Source organism: Eleutherodactylus coqui, chromosome 6, assembly GCF_035609145.1.
Source record: "Eleutherodactylus coqui strain aEleCoq1 chromosome 6, aEleCoq1.hap1, whole genome shotgun sequence".
NCBI classification, from domain to species: Eukaryota; Metazoa; Chordata; class Amphibia; order Anura; family Eleutherodactylidae; genus Eleutherodactylus; species Eleutherodactylus coqui.
The window spans coordinates 33,725,253-33,747,456 of record NC_089842.1 but is presented as its reverse complement, the minus strand read 5'-3'; the positions used below and the strand labels follow the sequence as shown (position 1 = coordinate 33,747,456).

At 45.7% G+C, this 22,204-nt stretch overlaps 1 protein-coding gene across 4 annotated transcripts in view; it reads right to left on the bottom strand.

Annotated features, from left to right (window-relative positions):
* Nucleotides 1-1,699: 1,699 nt before the first annotated feature.
* Nucleotides 1,700-22,204, bottom strand: part of LOC136632018 (NACHT, LRR and PYD domains-containing protein 3-like) — a 1,080,175-nt gene continuing 1,059,670 nt past the window's right edge. For all 4 annotated transcript variants that reach the window (XM_066606558.1, XM_066606556.1, XM_066606554.1 and 1 more), the window contains exons 9-11: nucleotides 17,135-17,305; nucleotides 4,937-5,107; nucleotides 1,700-1,944 (exon numbers count right to left, since the gene is read on the bottom strand). In XM_066606558.1, the coding sequence (XP_066462655.1) occupies nucleotides 1,845-1,944; nucleotides 4,937-5,107; nucleotides 17,135-17,305 (442 nt within the window). In that variant the 3' untranslated portion in view covers nucleotides 1,700-1,844. The remainder of the gene's footprint in view (nucleotides 1,945-4,936; nucleotides 5,108-17,134; nucleotides 17,306-22,204) is intronic.

Here is a 22,204-nt window from a genome sequence, read left to right as displayed (position 1 = left end):
CCAGTAACCGCATACCGCGGCTCCCCGTAACATCTCCAGGCTCTTGGCTACCTTTTGTAGCCAGCAGCAGGGAGATTTTATATTTTTGGGGCAATCTTTCACTTTTGCGCATGTGTCCGCCATCATGCTGACGGGCGCATGCGCCGAAGCTGGGGTAAGATCCGCGGATCAACATCCCACCAGGGAACAAATCCGGGACCTTGGGTACGTAATTTCATCCCCCCTTACGGATACGATCCATAAGGGGAGATGAAACTTTAACTTTTTAAACTTTTTTTTACTTTTAACTTTTTTTTTTTTTTTTTTACTTTTTAACTTTATATGATCACCGTTATCCGATGCATAACGGTGATCATATGACTGGAAACCACATACAGCGGTCTCCAGTCATATCTCCCTGCACTCGGCTATCTGTGACAGCCGGTGCAGGGAGATTTTGAATTTGCCGGGCTCGCCGGCTTCTGCGCATGCGCGCCGCATCCGCACATCGCAGAAGCCAGCTGGGGGTCCCGACACCGGCCGGAGGACATCGGCGGACCTGAGGTGAGTATTTTCACCTCCCCTCATGGATCCGATCCATGAGGGGAGGTGAAACTTTTCTTTTTTTTTTACACTTTTTTTCACTTTTCCGCGATTGTCGTTATCCGTTGTATAACGGCGATCGCGGTACCGGGGACCGCTCACCGTACTCCCCGCTGACATCTCCTGCCTCCCGGCTACCTACAGGAGCCGGGAGATTTTAAGTCTCCCACGCCGCCGGGCCTTCTGCGCATGCGGCTGACGTAATGCCGCCTGGCGCGCATGCGCAGAAGGACGGCTACGGCGCCCGGAGCATCAGGACAGCTGGGAGTCGTGCGGCGGACATCGGTGCGTAATTTCAGCTGCTCCGATGGATCCGATCCATCAGAGCAGCTGAATCTTTAACTTTTATTGCACTTTTATTTACTTTTTTGCGATCGGCGCTATCCATTGCATAGCGCCGATCGCAATGCCGGGGGGGGGGGGGCTCCGAACAGCCCGGGATGACAGCTCCATGCTGTCAGCTACCTGCGGACACCAACAGCATGGAGCTGTCACGTCCACAGCCCGAGGGGCATTATTCTCTGCAGGAAGCATGTTTTTACGTCCTCAGAGAATAAAGCCCACTTCGGGAGGACGTAAAAACACTATGGGCTGGTCGTTAAGGGGTTAAACACCTGACCGCCTGGCCTCTAGCTACACATCAGCATTACCCTCACTATCAAGGCTTATGCCACAACTTTACAATCCAGCAGTCCATATCATCAAGGTGTCAACAAAGGGGGCATCCACCCATGTCATGTTTCTTGGAATGCATCGTCCATCTCTCTACATTACCAGGCCACAATGGACTTATAAACTCAGCAGTTTTTCTCTCGGAGGCATACCATCTCAGGTGCTTCTTAATGTGCAGATCTACCCTTCTCTACCTATATTTTAAACTAGTCTGCCATCAAGCCCCTACTAGTCACTCATACAACTGATCTACAAGGGGATAAAAACAGTTTTAAACAATTTCTGCCTTCACGTTCTCATTTTACATAGCAGTCACTGAGCTCTGTGTATGTACAATAGAGGACACTGCCGTGACAGTGACAGATCATGTGTTCATCAGTATGACATCATGTATCACGTCAAGTAGAAGTTCAAAAATGTAATATAAAAACATTAAATATAAAAAAAAAATGTGTCACGTGACCCAGAGATTACACTGTCTGCAATGTGTAAAAGAGTTGTACTGCCCTTAATGCACCAGGAAACACTCTTACTGCGAGCAATATCAACCATTAAAAGTTTGTTTTATAGGACCACAGGGAGAAATCCAGCTACCTGATTCTTCTGTAAATTATCTTCAGATTTGCTTTGCACGTTTCCAGTTTTCGTAGTTCTTCCTCCTCTCCATTAGACAATCCATTGTAAATCATGCTACAACAAAACCCAAAAACTTCAGCATCAATATTAAAGCAACCACAAAATTAATGACCAACTGCCCTGCAGCCAATCAATCATTTTGGGATCTTTCATACAACTGATCCCACCAACAACGCTGATGATTAACCTCTTCAGGACCGCAGAACAACTATGAACATCCTGGTGGTCCTGAAGTTTGTATGAAGCAGGCTCGGGAGCTGAGCCCACTCCACATCCAATGTTTCTGACAGCTGATGGTAATCAGAGTTAGCACTGATCACAGCAGTTAACTCCATAGGTGCCACCATGAAAGCTGATCACTCATTTAAACAGTCAGAGGGGAACCTCTTTCGGTACCCCAAGCACCCCCTGAAGTATGATCAAAGTGTGTCAATGGGCTAGTATGGCAGCCCAGAGCCTACTGAAGCCTCCGAAAGCTGCGATGCACAGATGACGATCAAGCCTTGCCCATGGCAACATCAAAAATCACTATATACTGCAATACTGAAATATTGCAGTAAATAGTACAAGCGATCAAATGATCACAAGTCCAAGTCTCCTGTGGGAACCAAATAAAAGTGTAAAAAAAAAATTCTATGAAGTCTTTTAAACAATTAAAAAAACATTAAAAGTAAATAAAAACAAAACCATTGCCCTGTTTCCTATTAAGAAACGAAACATTAATAAATAAAAAAAAAAAAACATATTCAATATCGCTGTGTACATAAAAGTCTGGACTATTAAAATATGACAATACTTACAGTTAAATCCGTTTTTTTTTTTTTAAAAAAAAAGGCTGAAAAATACCAAAATTGCGGGGATAGAGGTGGAAGGGGTTTGAATCATAGCTCACTAAATGAATGATGGCAAATCACCCTGCTGCAGCCCCAGCAGCAGGTGAGCAAGGGCAGCGGTGTTACCCTGCAGCATGTAGATTTTAAACTTTGCTTTTTTGTAAGCTGCAGTAACCTTTTTAAAATTATAGTAGGCCTCACCGGGTATTTTTCAATGAGAGGAGGCGGGGCGGGGGCGAAGCTAAGTCCTGCCTCCTCTCATTGCAAATAGTGCTAAGGGGCGAAGAGGAGGCGGAGAGGGGGCGGGAGCTCAGTGCACCACTCCCAGCTCTTCCACTCTCCTCCCCCTGCAGAGAGGGATGCCGTATATCGGCCGGCGTGAATACCCCGCTGATATACGGTTGTTTGAATAAGCCCTGAAATTCATGCTGACGCCACATGGATTAGGTTTGGAAAATTAAAGAATTCATAACCTTCCTTAGAGGGAGATAACCTTGACTGTTAGGGCTCTTTCACACGGGCGTATTTTTCATCAGCATTTTGTGAGCCAAAACCAGAAATGGAGGAGAGTATTTTGGCTTACAAAATACTGCTGAAAAATATGCCCATCAGAATAAGGCCTTAGAGAGCATTGCTTTATACTATAAATTGGTGTGAAATCCATGAAAATCTGCTAAATATGAACACAACAAAGAGATGGAAATTGCCAGTTTTGAAAACGACGTATTAGTATTAGACTTAGGCTAAAGGAACGAGTGTATAAAAACTCATCTGTGTTGCATTTGCAAAGAACTGATGTTTTTTATCCATGTGCAGTTCAGTATGTAATCTGAGTGTCTGTTTTTTACTTCAGTATGTCATCTGTATTTCATATCAGCAAAAAAACAGATTAAATTAAACATCTCATCCTGTACATGTATAACCTGTGCCCCCACATGTCTCATCCTGTACATGTATAACTTGTGCCCCCCACACGTCTCATCCTGTACATGTATAACTTGTGCCCCCACACGTCTCATCCTGTACATGTATAACTTGTGCCCCCACACGTCTCATCCTGTACATGTATAACTTGTACCCCCAGATGTCTCATCCTGTAAATGTATAACTTGTGCCCCCCACATGTCTCATCCTGTACATGTATAACTTGTGCCCCCACACGTCTCATCCTGTACATGTATAACTTGTGCCCCCACACATCTCATCCTGTACATGCATAACTTGTGCTCCACATGTCTCATCCTGTACATGTACAACTTGTGCCCCCACATGTCTCATCCTGTACATGTATAACTTGTGCCCCCACACGTCTCATCCTGTACATGTGTAACTTGTGCCCCCACACGTCTCATCCTGTACATGTATAACTTGTGCCCCCACACGTCTGATCCTGTACATGTATAACTTGTGCCCCACATGTCTCATCCTGTACATGTATAACTTGTGCCTCACATGTCTCATCCTGTACATGTATAACTTGTGCCCCCCACGTCTCATCCTATACATGTATAACTTGTGCCCCCACATATCTCAACCTGTACATGTATAACTTGTGCTCCCACATGTCTCATCCTGTACATGTATAACTTGTGCCCCCACATGTCTCATCCTGTACATGTATAACTTGTGCCCCCACATCTTATCCTGTTCATGTATAACTTGTGCCCCCACATGTCTCATCCTGTACATGTATAACTTGTGCCCCCACATCTTATCCTGTTCATGTATAACTTGTGCCCCCACATCTTATCCTGTTCATGTATAACTTGTGCCCCCACATGTCTCATCCTGTACATGTATAACTTGTGCCCCCACATCTTATCCTGTTCATGTATAACTTGTGCCCCCACATGTCTCATCATGTACATGTATAACTTGTGCCCCCACATGTCTCATCCTGTACATGTATAATTTGTACCCCCACATCTTATCCTGTACATGTATAACTTGTGACCCCACATGTCTCATCTTGTACATGTATAACTTGTGTCCCCACATGTCTCATCCTGTACATGTATAACTTGTACCCCCACATCTTATCCTGTTCATGTATAACTTGTGCCCCCACATGTCTCATCCTGTACATGTATAACTTGTGCCCCCACATGTCTCATCCTGTACATGTATAACTTGTGCCCCCCCCATGTCTCATCCTGTACATTTATAACTTGTGCCTCCACATTTCTTTTCCTGCACACGCCTCTTAGTCTCACCATAAATCCTCTATATTGCAGGCTGGACTGGACAGAGCATCCATCAAGTCACTGAAGTAAGGACCAGACAGACGGTTCTTGGACAGGTCAAGTATCTTCAGAGACGGGTTATTCCTTATTCCAGATGCCAACTGGGTGCAGGACGTGTCTGATAGATTATTATCACCCAAACTGTAAGAGTAAGAAGATGAGATGAGGGTGACACATCCACAGAGCATTAGTATAACATCTGTACATGGTGAATGTGGAGGGAAAATGTCCCCGGCTGTTAGTAACCCCCATAAGTGTCATCACAAAAAGCCGTCTCTTGTGTGCGGTGGATGTCAGGAATGGTGGCAGCTATATAATATGTCCACTGCCTCCTAATCCATGGTCTAGAAATACAGAGTCCCTAAGTAATGTCCTTACTTTATGGCATGTCATAAATCAGTCATTATTGCAGCACATGGATGTACAATAGTCATAAAGCTGGATAGAGGACCTTATGTCAGCGGTCATCAGTGGCTGAGAACTCTCCTTCCTCCACTATGTATTTTAGCCCTCAGTCTGCGGCTCCTGTGTTCTCTATTCACCTCCGGTCTTCTCATTATTACATGTCACACGTGGCTCTGCCCTGACTAATGGGACAACACTGAAGTGTATCGGTCACAGCTGCTCTCATGGTCAGGAGATGCTAAATATTCTGTGCTGCTGTGGACCTGACATGGATAGTGAGCAGTAAAGCAGAGCTGGGTGTATCCTGCAACCCCTTGCCTGACTCTTTTCCCCCACAAGTGGCACAGGATGTTAGCACTATGATGGTGGGCAGTGGATTTTATTAGTCTTCCTCCAGATACAGATACTTCTATATATGATTAGAAGAACGGAACGTGCATGTCTGTGCTCAGCCACTCAGATGAAAAATACCATTTGTATTATTTATAACTCCAGGAAGTGACACAAAACCTTTTCTTGTCAGTCTGACAGGCGGCAGCGGAGGAATACTGATGGGGAGACTCTAGTCTAAGGTGTATGCTTGTCGGAAGAGCGATGTGATCAGTGAGGGTTTGGATGTCACATAGACGGAGGGAAAAGAAATGTAAGGGCCAAAAGGGTGGTTTTATCTGTGTAATCACATAAAGACTATTATACTGGGGTGTCCGCAGCATTCAGAGCTGACAGTCACTAACACATAACGCAGGCAGTTTCACACAGGATAGGATTAGATACACAGGAGCCATGACCTTCCAATTTATTGGCTGACATAGCTGTATGAAGGCTTGGTTTTTGCAAGACAAATTATATATGTTTAAGTGAAATCATTTTTAGGTTCATATAATGTACTGTTTAACTAATTTTTTTAGGGGTATTTGGGAAAAAAATTATTTCTGCCATAATGAGCGCATAAGCGCCCTCCCCCCCCAAGAGTGGGACCCCCCCCCCAACAATTTTTACTTCTGAAAAGCCCTCATTAGCAAGGCATACCTTAGCTTAGCACCACACTACCTCCAACAAAGCACAATCACTGCCTGCATGCCACTCCGCTGCCACTTCTCCTGGGTAACATGCTGCCCAACCGCCCATTTCAGTAATAGTAGCAGACAAGACAGGCCCCAGTTACAATTCCAAAGCAGCAGTATAGGGGGAGCACAGTATTAGTTCCATTTCAGTAGTAGCAGTCTAGACAGGCCCCAGTAACATATCACTAGCAGCAGTATAGGGGGAGCACAGTATTAGTTCCATTTCAGTAGTAATAGCAGTCTTGGCAGGCCCCAGTACCATATCACTAGCAGCAGTATAGGGGGAGCACAGTATTAGTTCCATTTCAGTAGTAGTAGCAGTCTAGACAGGCCCCAGTAACATATCACTAGCAGCAGTATAGGGGGAGCACAGTATTAGTTCCATTTCAGTAATAGTAGCAGTCTAGACAGGCCCCAGTAACATATCACTAGCAGCAGTATAGGGGGAGCACAGTATTAGTTCCATTTCAGTAGTAGTAGCAGTCAAGACAGGCCCCAGTAACATATCACTAGCAGCAGTATAGGGGGAGCACAGTCTTAGTTCCTTTTTAGTAATAGTAGCAGTCAAGACAGGCCCCAGTAACATATCACTAGCAGCAGTATAGGGGGAGCACAGTATTAGTTCCATTTCAGTAGTAGTAGCAGTCTAGACAGGCCCCAGTAACATATCACTAGCAGCAGTATAGGGGGAGCACAGTCTTAGTTCCATTTCAGTAATAGTAGCAGTCAAGACAGGCCCCAGTAACAATTCCGAAGCAGCAGTATAGGGGGAGCACAGTATTAGCTCCATTTCAGTAGTAGTAGCAGTCAAGACAGGGCACAGTAACATTCCCGTTGCAGCAGTTTAGGGAGATAACAGTCTCTTTCACATTTCAGTAGTTGCAGTATAGACAAGGCCCCAGTTACATTTAGGTAGCAAAAGTGTAGGCCAGCCCCACACACCTTGCTGCACCATGAGTGCAGGCGAAGCCCATAAAAATTACTAGGATTACACTGTAGGCGAGGGCCCAAAAAAATTGGTGTACCCACAGTACTAATGTACCTCAGAAAAATTGCCCATGCCCAACCAAGAGGGCAGGTGAAACCCATTAATCGCTTTGGTTAATGTGGCTTAATTTGTAACTAGGCCTGGAGGCAGCCCAGTTAAAATAAAAATTGGTTCAGGTGCAAGTTTCAACGCTTTAATGAGAATTGAAACGTATAAACATTGTTTACAAAAGTAATATGACTGAGCCTTGTGGGCCTAAGAAAAATTGCCTGTTCGGCGTGATTACGTGAGGTTTCAGGAGGAGGAGCAGGAGGAGGAGGATGAATAGAATACACAGATTGATGAAGCTAAAAGGTCCCCGTTTTTTATGGTGATAGAGAACGATGCTTCCATCCGCGGGTGCAGCCTACGTATTGTTTAGGTACCGCTGCTGTCCGCTGGTGGAGAAGAGAAGTCTGGGGAAATCCAGGCTTTGTTCATCTTTATGAGTGTAAGCCTGTCGGCACTGTCAGTTGACAGGCGGGTACGCTTATCCGTGATGATTCCCCCAGCCGCACTAAACACCCTCTCTGACAAGACGCTAGCCACAGGGCAAGCCAATACCTCCAGGGCATACAGCGCGAGTTCGGGCCACGTGTCCAGCTTCGACACCTAGTAGTTGTACGGAGCAGAGGCGTCACAGAGGACGGTCGTGCGATCGGCTATGTACTCCCTCACCATCCTTTTACAGTGCTCCCGCCGACTCAGCCTTGACTGGGGAGCGGTGACACAGTCTTGCTGGAGAGCCATAAAGCTGGCAAAGGCCTTGGAGAGTGTTCCCCTGCCTGCCCTGTACATGCTGCCTGATCTCTGCACCTCCCCTGCTACCTGGCCCTCGGAACTGCGCCTTCTGCCACTAGCGCTGTCGGATGGGAATTTTACCATCAGTTTGTCCACCAGGGTCCTGTGGTATAGCATCACTCTCGAACCCCTTTCCTCTTCGGGTATGAGAGTGGAAAGGTTCTCCTTATACCGTGGGTCGAGCAGTGTGTACACCCAGTAATCCATAGTGGCCAGAATGCATCTAACGCGAGGGTCACGAGAAAGGCATCCTAACATGAAGTCTGCCATGTGTGCCAGGGTACCTGAACGCAACACATGGCTGTCCTCACTAGGAAGATAACTTTCAGGATCCTCCTCCTCCTCCGTCCATACACGCTGAAAGGATGACAGGCAAGCAGCATGGGTACCCTCAGCAGTGGGCCCGGCTGTCTCTTCCTCCTGCTCCTCCTCAGGCTCCTCCCCCTCCACCTCCTCTTCCTCCTCCTCAACGCGCTGAGATATAGACATGAGGGTGCTCTGACTATCGAGCGACATACTGTCTTCCCCCGACTCCGTTTCCGAGCGCAAAGCGTCTGCCTTTATGCTTTGCAGGGAACTTCTCAAGAGGCATAGCAGAGGAATGGTGACGCTAATGATTGCATTATCGCCGCTCACCATCTGGGTAGACTCCTCAAAGTTTCCAAGGACCTGGCAGATGTCTGCCAACCAGGCCCACTCTTCTGTAAAGAATTAAGGAGGCTGACTCCCACTACGCCGCCCATGTTGGAGTTGGTATTCCACTATAGCTCTACGCTGCTCATAGAGCCTGGCCAACATGTGGAGCATAGAGTTCCACCGTGTGGGCACGTCGCACAGCAGTCGGTGCACTGGCAGATTAAACCGATGTTGCAGGGTCCGCAGGGTGGCAGCGTCCGTCTTGGACTTGCGGAAATGTGCGCTGACCCGGCGCACCTTTCCGAGCAGGTCTGACAAGTGTGAGTAGCTTTTCAGAAACCGCTGAACCACCAAATTAAAGACGTGGGCCAGGCATGGCACATGCGTGAGGCTGCCGAGCTGCAGAGCCGCCACCAGGTTACGGCCGTTGTCACACACGACCATGCCCGGTTGGAGGCTCAGCGGCAAAAGCGTGGCGGCGTACTTGCGCTTGCGCTCAAACAGTTGCGCTAGCGACGGCTGGACACTGCACTGAGAGACATTGCTGGATGGGGCCGAGGACAGCAGAGGTGAGGGTGTGGGTGCAGACCGGGAGACGGTCGTGCCTGTGTCCTGAGAGGGGGGTTGGATCTCAGTGGTAGGTTGGGGCACAGGGAGAGGCAGTGGTGCAAACCGGAGGCAGTGAACGGCCTTCGTCCCACCTTGTGGGGTGCTTGGCCATCATATGCCTGCGCATGCTGGTGGTGGTGAGGCTGGTGGTGGTGGCTCCCCGGCTGATCTTGGTGCGACAAACCTTGCACACCACAGTTCGTCAGTCGTCTGCACACTCAGTGAAAAACTGCCACACCTTTGAGCACCTCGGCCTCTGCAGGGTGGCATGGCGCGAGGGGGCACTTTGGGAAACAGTTGGTGGATTATTCGGTCTGGCCCTACCTCTACCCCTGGCCACCGCACTGCCTCTTCCAACCTGCCCTGCTGCTGCACTTGCCTCCCCCTCTGAAGACCTGTCCTCAGTAGGCTTAGCAAACCAGGTGGGGTCAGTCATCTCATCGTCCAGCTGCTTTTCCTCCGAATCCTCTGTGCGCTCCTCCCTCGGACTTACTGCCCTTACTACTACCTCACTGATAGACAACTGTGTCTCATCGTCATCGTCCTCCTCACCCACTGAAAGCTCTTGAGACAGTTGCCGGAAGTCCCCAGCCTCATTCCCCGGACCCCGGGAATTTTCCAAAGGTTGGGCATCGGTCACGACAAACTCCTCCGGTGGGAGAGGAACCATTGCTGCCCCATCTGGGCAGGGGCCTGAGAATAGTTCCTGGGAGTCTGCCTGCTCCTCAGAATGTGTCATTTTCATGGAGTGAGGAGGCTGGGAGGAAGGAGGAGCAGCAGCCAGAGGATTCAGAGTTGCAGCAGTGGACGGCATAGAAGACTGGATGGTCGATAGATTGGTGGATGCACTTTCTGCCATTCATGAAAGGAACTGCTCACACTGCTCAGTTTCTAATAAAGGTCTACCGCGTGGACCCATTAATTGTGAGATGAATCTGGGGACCCCAGAAACTTGCCTCTCTCCTAATCCCGCAGCAGTCGGCTGCGATACACCTGGACCAGGAGCTCGGCCTGTGCCCACACCCTGACTTGGGCCTCCGCGTCCTCGCCCGCGTCCACGTCCTCTAGGCCTACCCGTACCCCTCAGCTTGGTGTATTAAGAGTAGAGCAGAAACAGAACGCTGTAATTAAATGTGCCACTTATTGGCCTGTGGTTGGAGGCTGACTTCGCTTACGGAACGCACAGCAGAGCCAGGAAACAATTATGCGCAAGCCTGCTGTAACGCTTAGCTGGGTAATAATGAGCGACTACTACCCCCAGCACACACACAGTAAACTGAAGACGGTCACAGGCAGCCCAAATATAGTATTTTTTTACCAATTTTTGGGAAAAAGCCCACTGCCTATATAGCCTGTATATGGATTTCCCTGTTGGAGGATGACTGTGGTTATTGAAAGCACAGTGCAGCCAGAAAAAATTATGCGCAAGGCTGGGTATTAATCAGCGACTACTACAGCCAGCACACACGCAGTAAACTGAAGATGGTCACAGGCAGCCCAAATATAGTATTTTTTTTTACCAATTTTTGGGAAAAGGCCCACTGCCTATATAGCCTGTATATGGATTTCCCTGTTGGAGGATGACTGTGGTTATTGAAAGCACAGTGCAGCCACAAAAAATTATGCGCAAGGCTGCAGTAACACCTAGCTGGGTAATAGTTAGCGACTACTACCCCCAGCAGACACGCAGTAAACTGAACACTGTCACAGGCAGCCCAAAGATTTTTTTTTTACAATTTTTTTGAAAAAGCCCACTGCCTATATAGCCAGTATATCTCTTTCCCTGTACCACTGTCCCTGCCTCAGCAGTACTGCCCCTATACTCTGTAAAATGACTGCAAACTGAGGACGCTATGGTCTGCACGCCCGATATACAAAAAAAAAAAAAATTGTGCAAAACTGCTAAAAGCAGCCTCAACAGTACTGCACACGGTCAGATGTGGCCCTAAGAAGGACCGTTGTGGTTCTTGAAGACGCTAACACTGTCCCTATAACAGCAACAGCACTTTCCCTGATCTCTCTTAGTGTGTGTCTGTGGCGAGCCGCGGGCGGTGCAGATTTAAATACTCGGGGGTCACTTGATCTCGCCAGCCACTCACTGCAGGGGGGGGGTGGGATAGGGCTGGAACTTCACAGGAGCAAGTTGTAATGCCTTCCCTGTGTTTCTATTGGCCAGAAAAGGGCGCAAATTTCTCAGGGAAGAAAATGCAAGGGACTCGAACACCGCGTGGTGCTCGTCTCGAGTAACGAGCATCTCGAGTACCCTAATACTCGAACGAGTTTTGGGGAGAGTAACAACCAAGGGAGTGAATGCTAAGTTTGCCAAGAAATAGGAGTCCTCTGAACCAATGAGCCAATGGATCTGTCCCACCTTGAGAAAATGGCACACTGGAGAGGCCCAGCATGAAATTGGATGAATGGAAGCACCTCAAAGGAGGATACTATCAGTTCCAGCACTCTCATGCAATGGCAAATGGACACCTGTTTTGGTGTTATTAAAGAGCAAACCTGATCCTAAAATTGATGCTGCTTCCCCAGTGGCAATAGCACCAAGGCCTGAACCATATCAAAGGATAGGACCAGAAAATTCAGATGCTGTGGGGGAGAGAAGGACGACTTGGGATGGTTGATCATTCAACTGAACCTAGGCAACGAATCAATGGTAATGGGGAGACTTTCAAGGTTGGCAACCCTGGTTGGGAAGTTTATCAGAATCTTGTCAAGATATGGAATGACGACTATTCCCCTGGCATGGAGGAGAGCCACTGATGCTCGAATCTTTGTAAACACTTGAGGGAATATAGCAAACTCAAAAGTAAGTGTTGTTAACTGATAATGATCAGACTGAAAGGCGAAATGGAGAAAACACTGGTGGGTTTGTGGGATGGGAATATGAAGATAGGCATCCTTCATGTTGAAAGAAACTCCCCCTGCTCCATGGGTGCAATGAATGATCTCAGTAACTGCATGCGGAAATACCGGACTTTTATATACTCATTACCTTTTTTCAAGTCCAAAATAAGTCTGACAGATCCATCCTTTTAGGGCACTACGAATAGATTGAAATAAAAACTCGTAGAGTGTTGGAGAGGAGGGACGTGAATGATGACATCTTGAGACACAAGACTGTGTACCACCTAAATGAAGCCTTTGGCCCTTTGAAGAGACCTTGGAATGTTTAAGCTAAAAAAACTCAGGATGCTTGACAATGCTATAGTAACCTGAAGAAATTACCTCTCGAACCTAGGCTTCCGAGACCTGGGTGAGACTGGATTCTCTGAAAAGGAAAAGATGTCCTCTCACCCTGAAGAAATTGGTGGGGGGTCACACGTCAAAACAGAGGACTTGGTCAACAACGATTTAAGTGGTTAAGGCCCAGGGCGCCAAGAGGGTCTTGGCTTAAGGAAGGCTAAGCTTTTGATCTTATGCTGCCTTCTTACTGTCCACAAACTGGGGCCTAGATTGGGAAGTTTAGCAAAACTGCAACCTTTTTCTCTATATGGTTCGCATGCATCTTGGCTTATTCTGTGAAAGGTGGGAACCTTTCCCACTGGTGGAATCAGCAATAATTTCTTCTGGTTTGGCACCAAAAAGCCTGGCACCAACAAAAGGAACATTTGTTAAGATCTTGTTAGAAGAAGAATTTGCCTCTCGAAATTTTGGCCACAGCATGCGGTAAGTAATTATTGAGGTTGCAAACACATGTGCCAAAAGTTTGGCTGCGTCAAGGGAAACATCACAAAAAGACTTCCCTGCCTGGCCAATCTAATAAGCAATATCCACCAATTCTTCCGCTGAGGAACAGAAATGAACACCCCTGTTCAGCTGCTTTGACCACTCAGCTGTGACCATGCTGACCTAGGTAGAGGCGAAGACTGGCCTCAAGGCCAAGCCCACCACCAAACTCGTACTTGTCAATCTTCCTGTCATGTGCATCCTGAAATGGTGAACCATCCGCCACAGGAAGAGTTTAATAAAAGGGACACAGGTGAATCCACTACTGGAAGAACTGACCATTTCCTCACAAGATCCTCCAGAAAGAGATACATAATATCTAAACGCTTAGGTATAATGTAGCATTTTTCAGGAATTTTCTACCCCCTGACTAAGATGTCATCAAAATACTCATTAGGGGAAAAGGTATTGGGAGAACGTTCGGGGCGTCTGATGAAAAGCGATGTTGCAAACGCTGATGGAGATTGATCTGAAATCAGAAAGATATTTATTACTGCTGTAATTAGGTTATCCACCATTGTTGAGAGTTTGAAAACCTGCTCCATGTTCACATCAGAGTCAGGAGGAGATACATATACTTCACCCTCTGCTCAACAGCTATATCTCGGGAAAACATCAGGATGTGCTCTATGAGGCACTGAACGAGAGGATGAAGCCAGGGACCCGCATAATACGCTAGATCAATAGGACCTAAACATCTTACATGGTCTACCCCGAGGAGAGACCTGCAAAAAAGATGCCATTATTAGATATATTCTGTCCAGGCGAACTGGACATGTGGTGCAGCTTGTCAAGAATTGCCGTGAATATCTAAGAAAGGTCTGAAACCGTCAGCTACAGGGAGCATGCTCACTTTGGCAAAGCGATCTCAGAGGACTGAAAAGGAGGGGTGCCAGTAGACGAATCTACAACCGCCTGCCACCGCAGAATACAGTTAAGACAAAATTAATCCAACTGCCCTCATGCAAATTTGGCTTTACAGCGAAAACACACATAATGCTCAGCTCTGGTTGAAATCCTTCACCATTGAGTTGAACATGTACAAGATAAAAAGCATTGCTAGTGATTGCACAGGCAGGGAACTGATCCATCCATAGCTGTTCTGTGGAGCAAATGGGACTGCTGGAATCAAAACATGTGCCAGCTTTTCTTGTGTGGAACCACAGGTGTCACAACTGCTGCTCTATGAAGACGCCTGCCTCTAGTGACTTTAAAATGCCAGTGATGACAGGGAGCTTCCAGCACAAGAGGAGAGAGGGAGTGGCAGCAGCCCTTTAGTATGAAAATTAAACTTACATGCACTTAGAAAACAACTCATAGCTGCATACGCCAGGGCTAGCCCTTCTCCCCTTCCCAGTGCCCATCTAGGAGCAGCACAGGTGTAGGTGTTGCTCTCCACTTAGGAAGTGGAGAAATACTTACTTTCAGGAAGACAACACTCACCCATTGTATCACTCATGCATTGAGAGACAAGCTTTGCTTGTGACCTCAGAAAAGTGTGGTGCCAGACAGAGTGTTCCCCCCGTCATTCGCCTGACTTTAAAGAGGGTTATAGTATTGGAGTATTCATGAAACGAAAAGTGGGACCCTATAGCTAGAAGTCAGCCTACGTTCGAGTTAGTACCTGAACACATATTGTCTTTGAGATCGATGGCAGCTACATAAGGAATGAAACCGTTCTGTTCACTCTCCTCAGTAGGTTAACAGGGAGATTCTTGCCTCCCTCTATATCTTGGGTGCAGTATGGTACTGGAGACTGACAAAGAAAAGATTAGCCTCCTATGACACTAAGCTAAAACTGACTAGCTTGGTGCCTGCAGGAGGGATTTAGCTAGTGGGAGGGGCCGAGACTTTTTCTGTTACCTAGTGTCTGCCTTTAAGCAATAGTAGCTATACCCATGGCCAAAACTGTGTCCCTCAATGGTATGGATAAGAAAATACTTCATAGGGGGCTTGTTTTTTGAGGGATGAACTCTAGTCTTCATATTTCCAATTTTTGGGAACATATAATATTTTGATAGTTTTTTTATTCCATTTTTTTTTCTAGAGACAAGATAAATAGAATCTGCAAATCTGGCATGTTTTTTTATTTCTAACTACATTCACTGTGCAGCATAAATAATATGTGAAATAAATTATGAAGGCCAGAATGATTACACCAATACCAAATTTATGTAGTGTTTTATCTTTTTATCTCTACATTCCAAGACCCCTAACATTTTTTTACTTTATCAACAGTGTTGTGTAAGAGGTTTGTTTTTGCAGAACAAGTTGTACTTTTTAGTGGCATTATTTGTTGGTTAATGCGACAGTCTGATGATTTTCGATTCTGTTTCATGTAAGGTCAGATAAGCAAAATTAGCAATTTTGGACAAATATTTAAATAATGTACTAACTCTTTTCTCTAGGTCATTATGAACACAGCAATACTATATGTGTTATTAAAAAAAATTATATAGTAAAGAGTATTTTTAATACTTTTTTTTTACTATTTTTTTAATACTGCTTTAACTTTCAATTTTTGTTCCACTAGGACAGTTTAATATCACCATTTTTTCATTCATCTAATACAGGACTATACTTCTGTATATCTGTGCATTAGAAAGCCTATGAAGCTCAAACAGGGGCTGATAGACCACCATATCTGGCAGAACCAGAGGTCATATCCAAGCCTCCAGGTGCCATAGCAACCCCCCCAAGACCCTGTTATTACATTGCAAGGTATTCTAATGGGTGAGGGAGCACTGCTTGTCAGCATTTTACATACTGCAGTCGCACTGACCGTGGCATTTAAAGGGTTAAACAGCAGGAATTTCTACAGTCCTTGCTATTACTGCAAGTGCCAGACTGTCAACTGACAGATGCATACCCATTCTTCCTGGCACTGGAGACCCATATCAGGATTCAAATGTAGTGCTGTCAAAAGACTGTACTGCAGAAAAAAATTCCATTCATAGCTGCCGGAAAAAAAAAAAAACATCTGGGCAGTTGATCAAGAGGTAAGTACATACTACCCCTGTTTTCAGAGTGCTGCGTTTCCAATAGGTCTTATTTCCTGAGAACATACCATCTGTCAGGCTAATGTATGAATATGCAGAATAATCTCCTTTCCGTGATGTTTCTGGTCATGAGACCTTGTTGTCAGTTTCTGAGTTGATACAATGTTTTTTTTTACATAGGTTGCGGGATCTATGTGCTGGACAATACGACAGAAGATGCATAAGCCATCTGTTTGGGTAGAAGCTGCATCATTCCTCTTTGTTCTGTGTGTGATGTCTCCTAAGGAGAGCAATGAGGGACATATTGATAACATGGGGCGTATTCAGACTCCGTGGTTAGTAAATCTCCAGCTGTAATAACACCATAGAAAAAAGTGACCAGAGGAGACGAGAGAGATGTCAAATATCTCAGTGCAGTCAATGGATTATCTCATTGACATAACAGTCAGACAGGGCAAAAATAGAATAAAACCATTGTTATCATCCCACGTTTCATCCTATACATGTATCACTTGTGTCCCCACACGTCTCATCCTGTACATCTTTAACTTGTGTTCTCCACATGTCTCATCCTGTACATGTATAACTTGTACCCCCCATATGTCTCATCCGGTACATGTATAACTTGTACCCCCCATATGTCTCATCCGGTACATGTATTACTTGTGCCCCCACATGTCTCATCCTGTACATGTATAACTTGTGCCCCACATGTCTCATCCTGTACATGTATAACTTGTGTCCCCACATGTCTCATCCTAAAGATGTATAACTTGTAACCCCACAGGTTTCATCCTGTACATGTATAACTTCTGCCCCCACGTGTTTCATCCTGTACATATATAACTTGTATCCCCACATGTCTCATGCTGTACATGTTTCTTATACTTACTCTAATTTCTCTATCCTGCAGGTTGGACTGGACAGAGCGTCCATCAAGTCACTGAAGTGAGGACCAGACAGATTGTTATAAAAGAGGCCAAGTTTCTTCAGGGACGGGTTATTCCTTATTCCAGATGCCAACTGGGTGCAGGACGTGTCTAATAGATTATTATAACCCAAACTGTAAGAGTAAGAAGATGAGATGAGGGTGACGCATCCATGGAGCATTAGTATAACATCTGTACATGGTGAACGTGGAGAGAAAATGTCCCCGGGTGCTAGTAACCCCCATAAGTAGTGAAGAGGCTTTGGCAGCAAATAGAGGTGCAAAATGTAAAAGGAATGTATTACCCCATCACAATACAAAGCAGCGACATTTCAAAGCAAGGTCTTTTGCAAGTTCGAAAAACACCTTACGGTCAAAATGTCGCTGCTTGTATTGTGATGGAGTAATAAGTTCCTTTTACATTCTGCACCTCTATATGCTGAGGTGCAAAGCCTCTTCTTCGCTACTTGGACTCCTTGAAGGAACAAAGGTTGGGATTCTCTTCTTTTTGGCTTTTGCATAGTATAGCACAACCCAGTGTGAGTTTCTTATTGGTGCTGCTGGCATCTCTCTCTCTCCCTCCCTCCCTCCCCCCCATAAGTGTCATCACTATCAGTAAGGAAGTAGAAAGAAAGGGATAAAGTGGATGAACCCTGGTGAGGAGAAGTCTAAAGTGAGGAACCTGGAGCTTGGTAGCAAGGATAGAATGCAGACGACTCGTGTTCTTTTTAAGAAGGTGTAGCCCACCAATAAAACGCTCTAGATGCAAGAAAACCATATGGAATAACAGACAAAATCTACAAAAAACCCCATCTTTTTTGGAGGGGTGACTGTGGTGGAATTTTCAGACAAAGATGACTGTCAAATTCTTGCCAAAAGAAATCTTCATCGCTGAAAGAATCTGCTCTAATATACACTGTCAGTGACGTGTATTCCCAGCCATTACTGAGGAAGCGGTTCACGTACCTCAAAACGCGTTTACAAGCTGGTACTTATTGTTAATAAACTAATATTTGTTTGGCAAAAATATGTATGACAGTCATCTTTGTAGGTTGCTCCAAAGTCACCCCTTCAAAAAAAAGGTTTTTTTTTTTTGGTTTTTTTTTTATAAATGTCATCACTAAAAGCCTCCTGTTGTGTGCTCTGGATGTCAGGAATGGCAGCAGCTATATGTTATGTCCACTGATCCTTAATCCATAGTGTAAAATACTGAATTCCTGAGTAATGACCTATGCCGGATTAGACACAGGAGCTAAGTAGACAGTATCACACAGGATAGGAGTCAATACATGGCTCAGAATACAGTATCACACATGACAGGATCAGATACACAGTTCAGAAGACAGAATTACACAGGATAGTATTAGATACATAGCTCAGCAGACAGTATCACACATTAGGATTAGATACACATCTCCACAGCATCACAGTAGATTAGAATTATGACTTATAATAAAACAAAAGTCACACATTGTAAAATGAGCAGAACAGAAGGAGCACCAGATGGATATGTGCGATACACGTAACCTACAATGATCAATACATATACACTATATACACACAGGGGGCTTATGCAGGAAAGAAACACTCAAAGGGAGAACGATTTGTAAATATAGAGATCTAATTTTCAATGCAGAAGTTGTCCTCGGTCATTTTTGAATCTGTGACCCTAGTACAGCAAGGTAACAGTGCTAACCACTGAGCCACCATGTATCTTCCTTCACTGCAGGAAATGTAGAATAAGAACAAGCAGAAACATAAAGAACATAAACACAGCATGCAGAAGTTGTCTTGTCAGATCTGACTGTAATTATCCATTTACATGTAACAATAATCACACAAAATTCGTTCAAACAAACTAATTTAAGCGATAATCGTTCATTGTAAAAGTGAAAAAAATCGCTATTTCTTTGCAGTTGTTTATTGCTCGCTTCTAGCGAGCAAAAAAACCCAAAATCGCTGGATCACTTCTCATTGTGTATAAACGCTTCCTGTTTAGTGCTTCTTATAGAAAGTGAATGAGCTGAGCAAGAAGCTAGCGATCTCTAAACGCTTTGCATGAGTGCTTAGAACCTTAGCAGTGACGTCAGCACTCAAGCAGTCGTTTAACTGCTTCCCGCTCCAGGATGTACATTTACGTTCTGGAGTGTCGGGGTATTATGCAGAGAGGTCGCGGGCTGACCTCTTTGCATACAGCGCGGGCTTCAGCTGTTTACAACAGCCGTTCGCGACTATTAACCCTTTAAGGCATGACAGCGGCATTTAAATTCCCCCCCCTGCAGTGAGATCGGGGGAACCATGCAAGTGTCATGGCTGCCGGGGGCCTTCTGAAAGGCCCCAGCCTGCCTTGAGAGTCTGCCTATCAAGCCATCCCTGTGGAGTCGCTTGATAGGCTGCCTGTCAGAATGCAGTACGAGGTAATGCTATAGCATTACGTCATACTGCAGGAGCGATCAAAGTATCGCATATTGTAGTCCCCCAGGGGGACTTGAAAGTTAAGTAAAAAAAAAGATCAAAAAGTGTCTTTATTTGTAAGAAAAAAAAGTAATAAAAGTTTAAATCACCCCCCTTTTGCCATATCTGTAATTAAAACAATCTAAATCATAAAATAAAAATACATATTTGGTATCGCCGCATCCGTAAAAGTCAAATCTATCAAAGTAGCCCATTATTTACGTTGTCCGAAAAAAAAAATTAAGAACGCCAGAAATGCACTTTTTTAGTCACCCTGTCTCCCAGAAAAAAAACACAATAAAAAGTGAACAAAAAGTCGCATGTATTCTGAATTAGTACTAACGGAAAATACAGGACATCCTGCAAAAAATGAGCCCCTACTCAACTACACCGACGGAAAAATAAAAAAGTTATTGTGCACAGAAGATGCAGCAGAAAATAACTGAAAAAAAATTAAAAGTCTTTGAAAAAAAGAAGGGGAAAGAAATATAAGGGCCAAAAGGGTGGTTTTACTTGTCTAATTACATAAAGACTATTATACTGGGGTGTCCGCAACATTCAGAGCCGACAGTCACTAACATATAAAGCAGGCAGTTTCACACAGAATAGGATTAGATACACAGGGGCCGTGACCTTCTAATTTATTGGCTGACATAGCTGTATGAAGGCTTGGTTTTTGCAGGACAAATTATACATGTTGAAGTGACATCATTTTTGGGTTCATATAATGTACTGTATTACTTTTTTTTAAAGGGGATTTGGTAAAAAAATGAATTATGCCATTTGTTTTTTGGATTTCATCTTTAAAGCCTCATTGACGAACAACATTTTTAAGCATAATAATTAGAGATGAGCGAGCACCAAAATGCTCGGGTGCTCGTTACTCGGGACAAACTTTTCGCGATGCTCGAGGGTTCGTTTCAAATAACGAACCCCATTGAAGTCAATGGGCGACCCGAGCATTTTTGTATATCGCCGATGCTCGCTAAGGTTTTCATTTGTGAAAATCTGAGTAATTCAAGAAAGTGATGGGAACGACACAGAAATGGATAGAGCAGGCAAGGGGCTACATGTTGGGCTGCATCTCAAGTTCCCAGGTCCCACTATTAAGCCACAATAGCGGCAATAGTGCCCCCCCCTCCCAACAACTTTGACTTCTGAAAAGCCCTCATTAGCAATGCATACCTTAGCTAAGCACCACACTACCTCCAACAAAGCACAATCACTGCCTGCATGACACTCTGCTGCCACTTCTCCTGGGTTACATGCTGCCCAACCCCCCCCCCCCCCGAACGACGCAGTGTCCACAGCGCACACCAAAGTGTCCCTGCGCAGCCTTCAGCTACACTCATGCCACACCACCCTCATGTCTATTTATAAGTGTGTCTGCTAGAGGAAAAGCAGGTACACACTGCAGAGGGTTGGCATGGATAGGCAGCGACCCCCCCATAAAAGGGGTGGGGCGATAGTCCACAATGCTGTACAGAAGCAATGAGAAATCCAATCCAGTGCCACCTCCATCTGGAGCTGCACACGTGGGCATAGCAATGGGGAACCTATGTGCCACACACTATTCATTCTGTCAAGGTGTCTGCATGCCCCAGTCAGACCGCGGTTTTTTATAAATAGTCACAGCCAGGTACAACTCCGCAATGGGAATTCCGTGTGCACCCACAGCATGGGTGGCTCCCTGGAACCCACCGGCGGTACATAAATGTATCCCATTGCATTGCCCATCACAGCTGAGGTAATGTCGTGCTTAATGCAAGTGGGCTTCGGCCCACACTGCATGCCCCAGTCTGACTGGGGTTCTTTAGAAGTGGACAGATGTAGGTTCAACTCCGTGTGGTCCCACAGCATGGGTGGGTGCCAGGAAGCCACCGGCGGTACATAAATATATCCCATTGCATTGCCCATCACAGCTGAGGTAATGTCGTGCTTAATGCAGGTGGGCTTCGGCCCACACTGCATGCCCCAGTCTGACTGGGGTTCTTTACAAGTGGACAGATGTAGTTACAACTCCGTGTGGACTCACAGCATGGGTGGCTCCCTGGAACCCACCGGCGGTACATAAATATATCCCATTTCATTGCCCATCACAGCTGAGGTAATGTCGTGCTTAATGCAGGCGGGCTTCGGCCCACACTGCATGCCCCAGTCAGACTGGGGTTCTTTAGAAGTGGACAGATGTAGTTACAACTCCGTGTGGACCCACAGCATGGGTGGCTCCCTGGAACCCACCGGCGGTACATAAATATATCCCATTGCATTGCCCATCACAGCTGAGGTAATGTCGTGCTTAATACAGGTGGGCTTCGGCCCACACTGCATGCCCCAGTCAGACTGGGGTTCTTTAGAAGTAGACAGATGCAGTTACAACTCCCTGTGGACCCACCCCCTCCTCAACGCGCTGAGATATAGACATGAGGGTGCTCTGACTATCCAGCGACATACTGTCTTCCCCCGCCTCCGTTTCCGATTCCAAAGCGTCTGCCTTTATGCTTTGCAGGGAACTTCTCAAGAGGCATAGCAGAGGAATGGTGACGCTAATGATTGCAGCATCCCCGCTCAGCATCTGGG